Source organism: Bidens hawaiensis, unplaced genomic scaffold, assembly GCF_021521415.1.
Source record: "Bidens hawaiensis isolate Kalapana, Puna unplaced genomic scaffold, B.hawaiensis_p1.1 tig00023273_1, whole genome shotgun sequence".
Taxonomy (NCBI): Eukaryota; Viridiplantae; Streptophyta; class Magnoliopsida; order Asterales; family Asteraceae; genus Bidens; species Bidens hawaiensis.
The window spans coordinates 52,986-68,125 of NW_027493653.1; the positions used below are offsets into that span (position 1 = coordinate 52,986).

Here is a 15,140-nt window from a genome sequence, read left to right on the forward strand (position 1 = left end):
TGTTGACGGGTGTGGTTACGGATTCACGTTCAACACGGCTCTCTTAAAACATATTTTGGGTCTTTACTAAAGAGTCGGTCTGTCTCCGAAGGTACAACAGTCGAAACAATATGTATTGCCGGGGAATGGCACGCACCTGAGGTTACACCAGATAAACTTTTAGTGTTTGAACTTGTGGAAAGTAATAAGAATGTGAACACAAATCGAATGAGAATACCCCTCTCTATATGGTCCCTAACATATGGGTCTTCAAGTGCTTTTTTTCTTCTGTTTTTGTTCTTCTTTGACCCAGACAAAAAGTCTTTTATTCAAACAAGAACCTAAGTACTCACGATTAATGAAGAGTTTAACAATAAATCTCACCTTATTATGAATATAATTATGAGGAGTTTCACGAGATTACATAAAGAGTCTCACATTTATATCACATTCATTAAAAATTCCAACAGTGGCATCTATTTAGAGAAGAGAGGAGGGCAAAGATCTTTATTTTACGAAACATAGATTATAACCTTTTCATGAAACCCTTCAAATGTTTCATCAGTTATCAAGGTAAAACAAACATATATGAATACTAAATTTGTATAATCCTATGGACTCAAAACATATATAAGCATATAGACTCAAAACATCAGTTTATAAAGTTGTTGATGTAACTTATCGCAAACCATTACCGATATTACTTAAGTTTTTTGAGACATTGAAAAAGTTCTTTTTGATACAAACAAAGCCTTTAGATCACTTCAAATTTAAAAGAAAAAAAAAATAGAAATTAAAGTAACTTGATCTTGTTGGTAAATGTATTTGTAGTGTTATCAGGTTGTTTTTAATCGGGATTCACAGAAAAGTTGAACATATATAACCTTACGTGGGAACTATTTATCAGCATCGAGTTAGCATCGATGATTTCCCCTTAATATACATGTCCAACTAGTGACATTTATATCCATTACATGAAAATGTTGTCATGGTCTATCCCTTAGACGAGGAAGGTCAATGATCTGATTCTGGTTCACATGATTTCAATAACAACTTTTGCATATTCGTTTTTGTTTTTCTCCGATTGAACTTATGAAATATCATCAAATATATTGAGTTTAAAAGTATCCTACATGATTTAGAAATATCCAGACTCTGCAAGAAGTTATAAAATATACAAGTCTCTTATCACGGACGGCTTCACAACTTTATAAACCTTATTATTAAAACTCTCTTCATCATTGATTCTTCTATCTCTAAACAAGAACCTATATATTCTACCCAAGTCTTATCTCCAACAATGAAACATGAATCCTATAAACACCACTATGAACCATCTTCCTTTACCTCACGTTTTATTAACAAAGGTGAAGAATCTTACTCTCTAAAGTGATGAGCATCTTTTAATATACCTTGTTTATATGAATAGACAACATACCATCTTCTAAACATAAATCTTTGGCACATCTTGTTGACAAATCATATGTCGGCCTAAAGAGTCAAATAATTTAAAACCAAGGACCACAAAATAGTATTCCAAGGCCCAATAATATTTATTTATTTATTAAATATTAAATTTTATTAAATTTCTAGGGCCCAAAATAGTGTGTAAATTAGCTAGTAGTGTGGTGGTAAAGGAGAGACTTGAATAACTTGATATTCCATGCGACCCAAGTTCGATTCTTGCCTGGCTGCCTACAACTTTCAGTTTTAAAGACACCAGGATGATGGTTGGAGACTAGGTGAATATATGAGTTTTACTAGTTGGATCCTTAAACTAAATGGGTTTTATCTCACCGTGCTGTCGTACCTTCGGGCGAGTTTTCACGGACGTTAGCGTTAAGTGAGAATTTTTTTCGAATCAAAGGAACAGTGTATCCTGATATAATAAATTTATCTCGTAAAAAAATAATAATAATAATATCACATGGAAAGAATGAGGAGAGAGAAATTAAACACAAACACAAATGCACAAATAACCAATTGGCGTGCGTCGTCATTATCTTCCTCTAAAAAAGTCGTCAACGAACGATCCAACCGATTTCTTTCTGTTACTTTACCGGCAACAGTTAACAGTTTCTGTTAGATGGCTATCACCGGTGACGGTACGAATTTGACGGAGAGTGATTACATCAAGAGGCATCATAAGCATGAGGTTAGAGCGTGCCAGTGTACATCGGCTGTTGTTAAACGCATCAAGGCGCCTGTTCATCTGGTAATTGATAAATCTATGATTGATTGGTTTAGTAATCGTTATTTACTGTGGATCTGAGCTTAAACGTATGATTTGGGCGTGTATTTTTAATTTCAGATCCGTAGATGTTAGCTCGTCTTATAATTCGATTGATTGAAGCTAATTTGACCTAACATGAAAGTGAATTTGATATATGTCAGCTAGAAGCAAATGTAGCCTTTAGTCAGTGCTGTAAATGAACCGAACGATCAGCGAACTGTTTAGTGGGAGGCTGGTTTATGTTCGATTTTTTTAATAAATGAACGAACATTTTCGTTTATGTGATTAATTTATATGTAAAATTAATATATGAATATGAATGTTAATAAAAGCACCAACACAGACTTGGTAGCCGTAACGAACCATTGACACTGACCATTTTTGGATAGCTAAATCGAATAAAACATTGTTTGTGTTCATTAGTGTTCGTGAACCGTTCATGAACAAGTTCATTTCCTTAATCAACAAACGCGAATGAGAAAGGCCGGTCGGTTAGCTGTTTGTGAACCATTTGCTTATCCGATAAAAGCTTAACGGACGAACATGAACAAGGCCTTTTTCGGTTTGTTTACAGCCCTACTAAGTGTTAAATTTTGGATTTAGAAAGAAGCAGAAACAGAACATAGTAACTAAGTGTGATTGAATGTGGAAAGTATCTAATTATAAAAGGAGTTAATCTTGATTACATGAACTTCAAACACCGATACAAGATCATAAATTGATGGTTTATGCGTGTTTGTTTCAGGTATGGTCTCTTGTTAGAAGGTTTGATGAACCACAAAAGTACAAGCCCTTTGTGAGTGAATGCAATGCGCAAGGTAATCTTGAAATTGGAAGTGTTAGACGAGTAAATGTTTGTTCTGGACTTCCCGCTACCACAAGTATAGAAAGATTGGAACTTTTAAATGAAGAAGAACACATATTAGGCATGCGGATCGTTGGTGGTGATCACAGACTCCAGGTAAGTACCCTTTTAAACCCTCTTTCATCTTAAACATGTCAGTACTTAAATACTTGGTGCTTTATGCAGAATTACTCATCTGTAATTACTCTGCATCCTGAGGTTATTGAAGGAAGGCCTGGAACTTTGGTGATTGAATCATTCATAGTGGATGTGCCAGATGGCAACACTATAGATGAGACATGTTACTTTGTTGAGGCACTTATAAAATGCAACCTTAAGTCACTTGCTGGCGTGTCAGAGCAGGTGACTGTGCAAGACCGTACTGATTCCATTGTCCAGGTGTGATACTGTAATTCCTTTTTTGCATGATTCATTGTATATATAACATTAGTGACGACCACTTAGATTTCATTTGTCTATAACCACTTCATGTGTGAAGCATACTGTCAGCCTCGTCATCACGTCTGTTTGCTACCTTGTCTTGATTTTGTGCTTTAATCGAGTCCAAAACAACAATATTTATTTGCACATGTTTCCTATGTTTTTACCTTAATGTTGTATAATATGTTTAATTTGAAAGACTTAATATATGTAATTCGGGCTTCTGATAGATCTTTTTGGTGCTAGCATAGAGGGTCTGGGTGTCTGTTTACCCTCTATCTGACCAAGTTTTGTATTAGTAAGTGCATTTAACGGAAGAGTTTTTTTGTAGTTTGACTATTTATTGTTGTTGGGTAAAGTAGTTAAAAGTTTTGTGACTCTTATATGAAAACTTCTGGTTCTGCCATTGGGTGTTAAGGTAAACTATAATTAGCTCAACAGTTTTACTTATATATGCTAGATTTGAACATTTGAAGGAAGATTCAAGTTCAATTAAAAAGCTTGAGTAACTTGAAAATATAACAAGTTTGATTTGAGCTTGACCCCAAATATTAACACACAAATAGGGTTGTGATATGGTCTAAATATCTAAAGAATCTGAACTCGCAGTTTCTGATAATTTGGTATTTGCGATTGAAGTTTTAATGGCCAAGCTGAGTTATAAGCCAACAAAACGGTAGAACACATTTTAATAAGTATTTTTACTGTTAAAAGTTTTAAAAAATGGTAAAATATGAAACGTGAGTATAACATAGTTTGAAAGATGGGTGAAAGATGGACAAGGAGTCAAGGACGGTGACGTGATGCTGAGATAGTACATAATGGTGAAAGATAGGGTGAGCATGCAAACCGATAATTGAACTATAACCGGAAAAATCCAAAGATAAAGAGTAACCAAATGTTTTGGTTCGGTTTCGGTTATAAATATCCGCAAAACCGATATAATCGAAACAAACCTGAATCAATTCTTTTTTAATCTTTGTATCAAACCATGGGAGATTTGTTAGTCTATTAGTATCTGTTCATTTGTTGAAACTAATCAGTCAATGTGTTCCAAAAATGCGGTCTACAAGATTGTATTCCGAAACATAGTCCTACATTTCTAGAATTCTAGATACCATGTTTAGGGGACAAACTTCTAGCTATGTTTGCTGTTTAGAATGTGAGCATACTTTAATAGCATATGAACCATATTTAGAGAACTTAGTGAATCATATGGAGCCAAACATTGTTGAGTAGTAATAGTAAGCCTACAGTGGATTCATTTGATTTTTCTTCATGGTTGGCTTATGCATTTATGTGGAGCAATTACACTATCAAGTTGTCAAGAGGCATGTGCATCCAATGGTGTTAATGTGGTCACTGACTATGCTTAGCTGTCGGTCGTGCTTGGATAATCTTGAACCAAGTTCTTCACCAGATGATCACCATACAACATTAGAAAATGAAAACACATCTATAATTCAGAAGTTTGTTAATGGTAATGATGTTCTCTATGCCATTACACACTTAATAGCTTTCATTTTATCACACATTAAAACCATGATGGAAAATATAGAAAGACTCTATAAAGGAAAGGCTAGTTTTGTATTGATCCCACAATGAAGTACACCTTCCGTCCCATTAAAAGTGTTTATATTTCCTTTTTTATTTGTTCCATTATAAATGTCTACTTTCAAAATTTATTAGCCAATTTCCAAGTTTACCCTTAAACACCACAACTAGCATTAATAAACAATATGGTGGATCCATTTTTCAAGGGCATTATTGTCATTTGGTTAGCAAAAAAAGTAATCATTCAATCCGCCTTAAACTTTGTGTTTTTCAAACTAAGTCACTTTGACCGGGACGGAGGGAGTATGAAAGAAAAGCCAAAGGATTTTCCTTCCATAAAAGGAGAACCCCTAATTCATGCCCTTAGCTCCACAACAAATAAGCTTGAAACTTGGTTTTAGATGACGAATCTGGGTCTAATTTTAAGCTCATATGACAAGACCAGAACCAAACTGAGCCTATTGTGAAAACTGGAAAAAAAAAAAACTCTTTTTAGAAACTTACAAACTGTGATTTCGGTCTTTGGTTCGGTTGGAATTCAAAGTCGATAAATGCACGCTCCTAATTAAAGATGCCAGTTTGGTGTATAAGAGAGTTTGACCACATGTTATGATGTGAATGGTCTCAAAGAGAGGTTGACAAAATGGCTCTAAAAAAGCTTAAAAGATCCATATTAGTACCGGTTTTGAAAATAAATGTTAACCTATGTTTGCTTAAAAGTATTCTGTCGATTTATTTGTTTTTTTTAATAAATTTTTTGCAAACAAAAATAGCATAACTTAAAATACTATTGATACACAGAGAAAATGCAGGCCCCTTTTTTTGGGCCTCAAAACTAGACTAGCCCATAAAAATAATGAAAGGGTTTTGTACTAAAGAAAAGTTTTATATTGGGGTTGGCCCAAAAGGGTAACTCAACCTACATATAAAATGTTTGGGACGTTATGCGCCATGCGAATCGGGATGGAATTTTCTCGGTGCAGAGACTGGCAGTGTGGTGTTTGCGTCGGTAGCGAACCCACCCAATCCCATCCCGAATCCACTCTGCCCACCCTTATAATAATAGTGAAATCACTAGCCCTTTTGAAAATTACATATTAAAAATATATTAAGCATGGTTCCCGTGTTATTATATAAATTAAATTACAACAATTGATCATTTTCTGGTATCTTGTCCCTTTGTTTCCAAGGTGCGGTCTCAAATCATGGGTTGGTGCAATCTACTGTTGTTTCGTTGAGTACCATTGAGGAGTTGATAAAGTTTACCTTTATAATTAGATAAAAATAGTAGTAGCTAGAAACCCCCATCAAGGGTCATTAAAACACTTGTTACAAAAAGAGAGATGAACCCTTGAAGCTACTAAACACAAGAAAATTTTAAAATTATTGATTATATATTCAGCTAAATATGCTTCTACATACATCTCCAATGGATGCAATTACTTATGTACAGATATTACAAATACAAATAAAAAAATAATAAACAAATTAATATAAATCATAAACATACTAATCATATATACACATCTTTATTTAACACATGCATGAAATTGATTAATTAAGGTGGAATTAATTAAGAAGACCATTAGCTTGATCCTCAATCAAAAGTATGCTTAAGAAACTTGCGGATGTTCTTCATCACTCCAGCTTTATGATTCTCAATCTTCTTCTGTTTCAGTTGATGATTCAAACTCGTCATCTTCACTCTATCAAACACATTCTTCGCCTTCGACGTTACATGGATATTATCCTTCTTATAGTTATCATTCTGGCTGTTGCGGTTCTGGTTGTTATATTTATTGCTATTGTTATTGTTATATTGCCATGGGGTACTATAAAGGTGCTTTGCCTTTAACCAATTTGCGGGGACTTCCCCACGAAAAGGTTTAGTTTTCGAGGTGTCAGCTTTTTCAGCTGACACCTCATCTTTCCTGCCTGAGGCCTTGGGTTGCGGGTATGGGATTGTATATTGCCTGTGCTTCATGCAAGGCCTGCGGTGTGTCCCAGTTTGTTGTGGACCCCGGTTAGGTCTTATGTGGAAGTGACGGTTGATCGGATGGAATCTTGAGAAGTTCGTACGTGGTGTAAGGTCATTTGTAGGTTTTTCGGGTTCGGGGTGAAGAATCTTCTCACCGGGGAGAAGAATCTTGGAACGGCCGGTGTATTTGGGTAGTTTGGATGCATCGTCGGTCGGGTTGGTTACCTGTGGCTTGACGGTGGGGCGGGCGGCGCAGACAGTGTATAATAACAATAAGGCAAAGAAGGTGAAGGTGGTGGTTTTGTTTTCCATGGTTAATATGGAGGGTGTTGTTTAGGTGTGTGCATGGGTGTGGTTAAAATAGGGTTGGTCATTACGGGTAGGTTTAAAGGTCAGTACGGGCAGCGGGTTGTAGGGGTTATCATACATGTGGTAGGACATTTGTTTCTTGATTGTCGTCCGAAGTTTATGCTACCACAAATGTTATTACATAGTTTGTTCTTTTTGTAGTAAAAATGTTTCCATTCAGTCTGTTACCATGTTTAAATATAAAAACCACATAAATAATTGTCCATACTCTAGTATGGATGTTTATCACCAAGAGGTCGCATACATACATCATTTTCAATGTAAATTTATATTATGAAAGTGACAAAAACAAAGGTTAAATAGGACCATATACTAAATATATATTGTTTGCTAAAAGGTATGTTGGTGTATATATATAGGACATAGACTACTTTATCTTAACAAGAACAGATAAACTATAAGCCAAATTATAATAAAGTAATAACAAGTATTGTAAAGTTATTAATGTGTTTTCAATGTTTATAAATAATTTCCATTGCAGGTGATTAAGATCTTGCATGTTTGAGTTTGTAGCCCGATAGGTTCAAAACATCTTGTAGTATATTTCATGTTACAGTGTTAAAAAAGCTTTTGAAAACAAGAGAACTAATGACAAGCAATCTACTTTCAACTTACATAAAAGCTGCAAGAAGTCTTTGAAAGAAGAAAGCGATGACACCATACCAATATCTTGAAGCTAACATACCGATTTTGACTAGCTAAGATTTTGTAATATCAAGATATTGAATTTTCATTCTGCCCGAAGGGCTTGGCTACACTCTTTTATACGAGTTAAGAGCCAGAAGCCCTTGAGGGAGAACGAGCAATCAATGCCTCAAGAGAAGTCTTTTTAAAATCTCCCTCTTATCCCATTGGTATTGAGAGCTTGATATTTGATAAACCTCGTTGGTCAAGTGCCCCTTTTATAAGCCAACAAAATATGGATTTATTGCCAAGAGAGAAAATAATTTATTTTGGTGGGGTCACGCATGCCTTTGGGATTTGTCATCTAGTGGTACCAATGAATCTTTGGTAAGATTAGAACTCACAAAAGAAGAATTATTCTAGGAAAAGCATATCTACCTACAAATCATCAATCCACAAATAAGCATGAGTAGCATCCTTTAATCAATTATTTATGTTTCATATGAACAACGTATACAGATTGCATGAAGATTACGTCGTATCAAAAGTAAGGATGAAGAAAAAAATGCTATGAGAATATATAGTTATATATCCATGTTTTATTTACATATGTAAAACTTAATCTGTTCATCAAATAACCTAAGACTTTAAGGTACACCAAGTTTAAAGATAGCATTGATGTTGTGTTTAAAGATATATATGACTTGATCACGATGATATATAACACGATCAAAGTTAAGAGGGACACATGGCCGTGTTTTGTGATCGTGGCGATTGCTTAATGTACTCTAAAGTCAAATCTTTCTTGTTATTTACTAGATGGTACTAAGTCTCTTTCAAGACATGTCATTTTTCCATACTCTTTCCATGGACCACATATCATTTCTTTTAAATAACCGAAAGAACAAATGGAAAGCAAATTAAAGGGAAAAATCGGAAACTTGTAGATGCTCCACTACCAATAAGTGCACGACCCTTGGGATACATGACAAGTCACAAGAACTTTTGATCATAAACCATGGGAGAAACCAGAAGCAGGTTCGATCAGGTCCATAAATCGTTCGACCAATAAAAATGTTACATTGATAAGGACATCAAACATATGTACGTGTTTTCTTGTATACGACCCCTTGATGACGAGTATTGACGTTAATGTAAATAAATTGTTTCATGATCATGTCTGAAAGATATATATATAAAACGTTCTAATTCCCAAATCCGACACAATCAAGTGACCAACACTGTATTTGACATGATTAGTAGCTTATAAAATAAAAGCATATTTAAGGATGTGGTGCCATATTTGACATTCTTAGAATCCATTATCTTCCTTGATGCTAGTTTTGAGTGGCAACATATCTTACCATCTTGCATATTGACATTCCTTCATATCTCAAATTCTCAATCATCCACCATCTTTTATATAAATAGTTTTTTATATTTTAGAATTTCAATTTTATGGATGTTGAATACTTGAATTTTATAAATATAATTTATTATTGTTTTCTCGTATTTCTTTGGAGCTAGTGGTAATAGAGAGACTTGGTGTTTCCATGTGACTCAGGTTCTGACTTTTACTAGTTGGATCCTTGAACTAAACGAGTTTTATTTCACCGCACTACCGTGCCTTCGGACGAGTGTTGACGAGCATTCACCTTAGGTGAGGGTTTTTCCCGGATCGAAAAATGAGTATATCCCGATGTGGTGAATTTATTAAGTAGCCAATTTGGAGGATTTGTTGACTGTTAAAAAAAAAGTTAAAGTTTATTGTAATTTACTTCTTTTTTTTTGGTATTAAATAGACTATGGTTATTCTCTTCTAATTTTGGTAGTAATCGTATTTAAATAGGATTTATAGTTATTCTCTCCTATCTTTTGGTGTAAAAATAAATAGATTTAACGATGCAAGCACTTCATTGGCATCAATGAAACTCAAGAAAGCTTCAGAGTGAGATATGCTCTTAGATGGCATCAATAGTGTATCAAGACAAGAGCACTTCTGACTTCTCTAAGTATCTTTTTCAAAGGGTTGAGGATATCTGCTCAAGCCAAAGTCTCTATGTGATGCGATATCATTGGCGAAAAAGTGCAAGACAATTCAAACTCTGCATTGTTGGTACTGCTAGCATTATTGGGTACTATCGGTACTCGACAGTTGCAAGTCTGGTTTGATTCACAACATTTAGAAGATGGGTTATTAATCTTAAAAGAAAAAACAGCTATTTGCATTATCCAAATGTAGCAGTTTAGCGGCATCATACACTCAATGACCCAAACACACACAATTACTATTGGATGGTAGTAAGCATACAACATTCCTTAATCATATGTGGTGATTAATGCCAGACCGAACATGCCCTTCGTGCAAAATAGAGATGTTTGGCTTTGAAGGATCCTGATATACATTTACATTATACAGATTATTAGATTAATATACTTGTGTATATAAATATCATTATGTCAATCACTTCACAATTTAATAAGTTGATTAATAATAATAATAATAATAATAATAATAATAATAATAATAATAGAGTTTAAACAAGTGGATGCAAAAATCAAATATGCGCCTCAGTAAATCTCGCAAGGCTGAATTCGTTGCGGATGTAATAATAAGAGAAGTTGCCAAATTGCTAATTCACTGCACGCTTGCAAGATATAGTTGTGTCGCTCCTCAATACAAATTACATTTTATAAAGTATATACCAAAACAGAAACTCATGTCAAACATATATATCTATACTATATATAATACATGAGACAAGGGTAATTAATACACTTGATTTTAAGAGTTTTACAAATCCTAATATATAAAGTATATGTGTAAGAAGGGGTAAACTTGTCTTTTAAACACAATTCACCTAACTTACAAGTTTGTCCCCTCATCTTTAACCATATTATGTTTTTAATTTTAATCTTAAACTAACTTCCCACCACGATTTTTAAACGGCCATAACTTTTTCGTACGCTAATATTTTTGTAAAAAAAGTGCACCATAAAATCGGGCATTTTATTCTTTTTAATTTGAGTATGATATTATTTTTTCAATTTTTAAAAAATTAATAAGTTACGTAGGGGTGCTCGATGTCAGTTTTTTATGGTTTGTAAGTTAAACTTGTGAGCCCAACCATTAGTATCGATTTTTCGTTGTCCAAACCAAAATTGAATCTTTGAAAATTGAAACCGAATCGTTACCAATTCTCTTATAGATAACAAAATAGGAAAATGATAATTTTAGCTACATAAATGGTAAAGATTAATGGAACACCTAGGATGCGAAATTATAACAAGAACGAAGATTATAAAAAATCATACTGGAATTAGGTTAATTTAAAGTTGCAATAGTCATTTTTACTTGTATTAAAAAAGACTTTGTTTATTTATATCTTAACTAAATCTAATATATATAACAAAACTTGTCAAATACTAAATAATAAAAGAGATTAAAATGCATACAAATTTAAGTTGGTCTGATTTAATATGGCCGGTTTTTAGCATAATCCGTGAACCAAACCTTTAGCCACGGTTTTAAAATTTTGAAACCAATCAACCGAGTGAAAGTAAAAAAAAAAAAAAAAACCGACCGTGCAACCAAATTGATGACTGGTTTAAAAGGTTTAAAGGCTTTAAACCGAACCATGAACACTCTTAATTGTTATGTGATTCGCAGGGTTTGCGTTCGGACACCCTCCGCATCGCGCGGGCACCCGCCTAGTAACATAATACAGATTGCACATTATACATCAATATTTGTATCATCTAATTGAGACAACAAATTCCATGAGAAATTGATAACTTGGAGACTGAAGTTAAGCAGATGGACTGTTTTCATCCGCTTCCTTTGCACGGTTGACTTTCCTAAGAGCTTGTCTTAGCCCGATAACAATAAACAAATTGGTCAACGTGAGAAGTGATTCCGCACCACCATGCAACCAATCCACATTTGATAACGAAGTTCCATAATGCACCTTAGCTGCTCCAAAATACCCATAAATCTTTTTATTTTACATATTCACAACTAAAACAATATTCATTTTGTAAACTAATTTTATAAATGAAATTGGAGTTTGGAAAGAGGAGATTACCGTATATTCCTGCTGGGACTGGATGTGATGAAAAGAGGCCAAAAAACATATGAACAAAGAAACATAGTAAGATCAAATGTATTTCATTCAACAATAAATGTGCTTCAAAAGTAAATATGTCAAACAAAATTTGACAAAAACTCTTCAATAGGGGTGCAAACGAGACAAGCGTAGTTTTGATTTACGAAAGCTCGAGCTCAGCCTGTTTTGAGCTCTTTTTCTAAAGCTTGAGCTCGGCTCATTAGTCGTTTCTTAAGCTCGATCTCGACTACGGCTGGGATTGTTTATTATTTCTAATTAATTTATTTACATTTTAATTATTTTTATATATTTTGAGAAAAACCTTAAACGAGCCTCAGCTCAGCTAGAGTTTAGCTTTGTGGCCTGTTAACATGTAATTAATGCATAGAAGTCCTAAGATTCAAAAACTTAAAAAATGCACCTGGCTCCTTAAGGCTCGACGAGCCTTAATGATATTCCCATACTAGGCTCGAGCTCGATAAGGCTACGCTCATTGCGAGCCTTTTATCGATCCGATCTCGAGTAGCTCGCGAGTGGGTCGGATCATTCGCGCCCCTACTCTCCAATTAGGATATAGAAAGATGATTGAAACCATAACACAAGCAAATTATATGTATCAGTTATGAAATTAATGCAACAAAGGGCTCACTATTAGAAGTTTATCATAACAAGCCACAGTTTTCAAAATAAAGTAATTTTGAACATATTTTTGGAATGTAAATGAAAAGAATTATGCATGAAACTGTTTCCAAAATCCAAATAAGATGTAGTTTCACAAATACCATAGTTTAGTCAAGATATCATGATTAGTAAGAACATAAAACTAGCACAATTTAGTTAGGCATTTTAACAAACACTTGGCGGGCATAAACAATGAAGAAGAAAACTTAACTGGTGGCACCCACAAAAGCAAGCAAGAAGTAGAAGCCAAAAAGGGTAAGCTTGGGGGCAGAATTGGATCTAGTGATGAAGTACAAGAATCCAATGTAGGGGAACAAGGAGACAGCAAAGAGTTGCGAAGCTATGCTCTGTGAATCAATGGTGGGTGACCATGGGTCCACTGGAAATGGTAATGCGTTTGCGGTGAAATTAGGTTGATTTCGAGTGGGAAGTTTGTGGGTTTTGAAGTTGAATTGGTTGATTCGATTGGGGTAATGAGTGGCACGCGTTTGAAATAACGAACACGAAGAAGTAGAAGACACTAGTGTCGGATTACAGTGCAAGGATTGAAGACAGTTGATCATTGCTGTGAGATTTATCAACACCACCAAGTTCAGTTCAGTTCAGTTCAGTTTCCTTATCGTGTTTGGTTCTTTGTCGTGTCTTTTACACGTGTGGTTGGAAAACACAAATTTTTTTATTGGTTTAAAGAAGCAAATGATAGTAGTGTAATTACTAACATTAAATTAATTTAGTGCTTAAATAATTATACACTACAAACAATAACTACTCTAGTTCAAAAAATTGGAAAAATTCCCAAAATAATCATTATGAAAACAAATTTCTAGTTTTAGGTGTAATTTGCAAAAAATTACAGAAATATGTATTATAAACCAGTCGTAACGAGTAGTTTGTAGAACCAATTAAAACTTGTCGCGTGTCCTTAAAATGAACGTAACGAGTAGGTTCACTAATCATTTACTCGTCACGACTAAATAAGTTCATGCCTAGTAATCAACGCCTACGAGTAATTCATAAGTCCTTTAGTCGCGATGACTAGTTTACCTGGTTTACATTACCTATACGAGTAGTTTATTAGTAGTTAACTCGTCGCGACTAGTTTAACCTTATAATCTACTCGTACGGACTAAATGACTTATGAATTACTCGTGGGCGTTGATTACGAGACATGAAATTTATTTAGTCGTGACGAGTAGATGATTAATGAACGTGCTCGTTACGGTTAGTTTAATGACACATGGCAAGTTCTAATTGGTTTTTATAAACCAATCGTCACGACTAGTTTATAATACATATTTCTGGAATTTTTTATAAATGTTACCTAAAACTAGAAATTTATTTTCATAAATACCTATTTTGAGAATTTTCCCCAAAAAATATATATAACTAGTCTAGTTATACATGAAATCACTCTACTGATTAAGTAATAATACACTACAATTAATAATTACTCTATTTATAATAATATTACATTACTAATAAGAGAGATTTCTTGGTGAAATCAGTTATAAAACTGGCCAGTCGTGCTGGTAATAATGATTTTGTTTTAAATTGGCTTAAGCGGATACCTTCCAAATGCAATATTATGTATGGCGAGCAGAGATGAATAAAATTCCTACGATAGAAGCGTTGAAGAGGAGGAATATATAAACCCATGCTAGTAAGTAGTAAGTGTGTTTTGTGTAACTTGGCTATCGAAACTGCACAACACGTTCTTATCAACTGTTTAGTGGCTTTGGTGGGTCGAAAGGCGCCACAGTTCTACTTCCGTCTCCCGTAGTTCCCCCCAGAAACATCCGTTTGCCTACTTCTACTCTGGCCGGGGGTAACAGTCTTTTTGAGAACCAAGTGGCCCTTGAGGAAGACCTTCAGAAAACCCCTCTAACTCGGGGAAAGGAATTCAAGCCCTTAAAATGAGTCAAGTCTATGATAGGTACCAATAGTCTTTATGGCGCGTTTACCCCTTATGCAAAGCACCAATGACTTCGGTCTTCTGAAAGGGGCTTAGGGCATATCATCAAAGAAAGAATCCCGAGGAAGGGGGTGAAGCTGAGGTTAGAAAAGGTTTCTCCCGCTGTTGCTAGTTCTTCCGTTGTTGGTAGTTCCTCAGGTCGGGTTGTTTCTTTTTCAGAGCTTTTTCAATTCTTTCAGAACCTTTCGTATGCGCCTATTGGAAGATTGGGGCTACTTCCTCTCTTTCCGATCTCATTCAGATAATAAGCCAGTCCGGTTTATTAGATAGTGAGTGGGTAAGAGAGGTGCTTGGTCTGTCTCCGAATGTGGGCCTAGAAGCATTAGCCGAGTCTCTGAATATTCCCGAGGGTTCTCAGG

At 34.7% G+C, this 15,140-nt stretch overlaps 2 protein-coding genes across 2 annotated transcripts; one reads left to right on the forward strand and one right to left on the reverse strand.

Annotated features, from left to right (window-relative positions):
• The first annotated feature begins 2,040 nt into the window (after window positions 1-2,040).
• On the forward strand, window positions 2,041-3,613 carry LOC143567249 (abscisic acid receptor PYL3-like). The gene is made up of 3 exons (XM_077053713.1): window positions 2,041-2,194; window positions 2,958-3,173; window positions 3,243-3,613. The coding sequence occupies exons 1-3, from the start codon at window positions 2,066-2,068 to the stop codon at window positions 3,459-3,461; spliced, it is 564 nt and encodes a 187-aa protein (XP_076909828.1). The 5' UTR covers window positions 2,041-2,065; the 3' UTR covers window positions 3,462-3,613.
• A 7,112-nt stretch (window positions 3,614-10,725) lies between these two features.
• Window positions 10,726-13,372, reverse strand: LOC143567243 (uncharacterized). The gene is made up of 4 exons (XM_077053707.1): window positions 13,021-13,372; window positions 12,108-12,125; window positions 11,742-11,995; window positions 10,726-10,764 (listed from the first exon to the last, which is right to left on the reverse strand). The coding sequence occupies exons 1-3, from the start codon at window positions 13,370-13,372 to the stop codon at window positions 11,832-11,834; spliced, it is 534 nt and encodes a 177-aa protein (XP_076909822.1). The 3' UTR covers window positions 10,726-10,764; window positions 11,742-11,831.
• Between the last annotated feature and the right edge of the window lie 1,768 nt (window positions 13,373-15,140).

What these genes read in the sequence shown, in the direction of transcription:
- LOC143567249 (XM_077053713.1), top strand. Translation starts at nt 2,066, where the DNA reads ATGGCTATCACCGGTGACGGTACGAATTTGACGGAGAGTGATTACATC. An exon ending in TCAAGGCGCCTGTTCATCTG is followed by an intron (nt 2,195 to 2,957) that starts GTAATTGATAAA and finishes TGTTTGTTTCAG; the next exon opens with GTATGGTCTCTTGTTAGAAG. An exon ending in GTGGTGATCACAGACTCCAG is followed by an intron (nt 3,174 to 3,242) that starts GTAAGTACCCTT and finishes TGCTTTATGCAG; the next exon opens with AATTACTCATCTGTAATTAC.
- LOC143567243 (XM_077053707.1), bottom strand. Translation starts at nt 13,372, where the DNA reads ATGATCAACTGTCTTCAATCCTTGCACTGTAATCCGACACTAGTGTCT.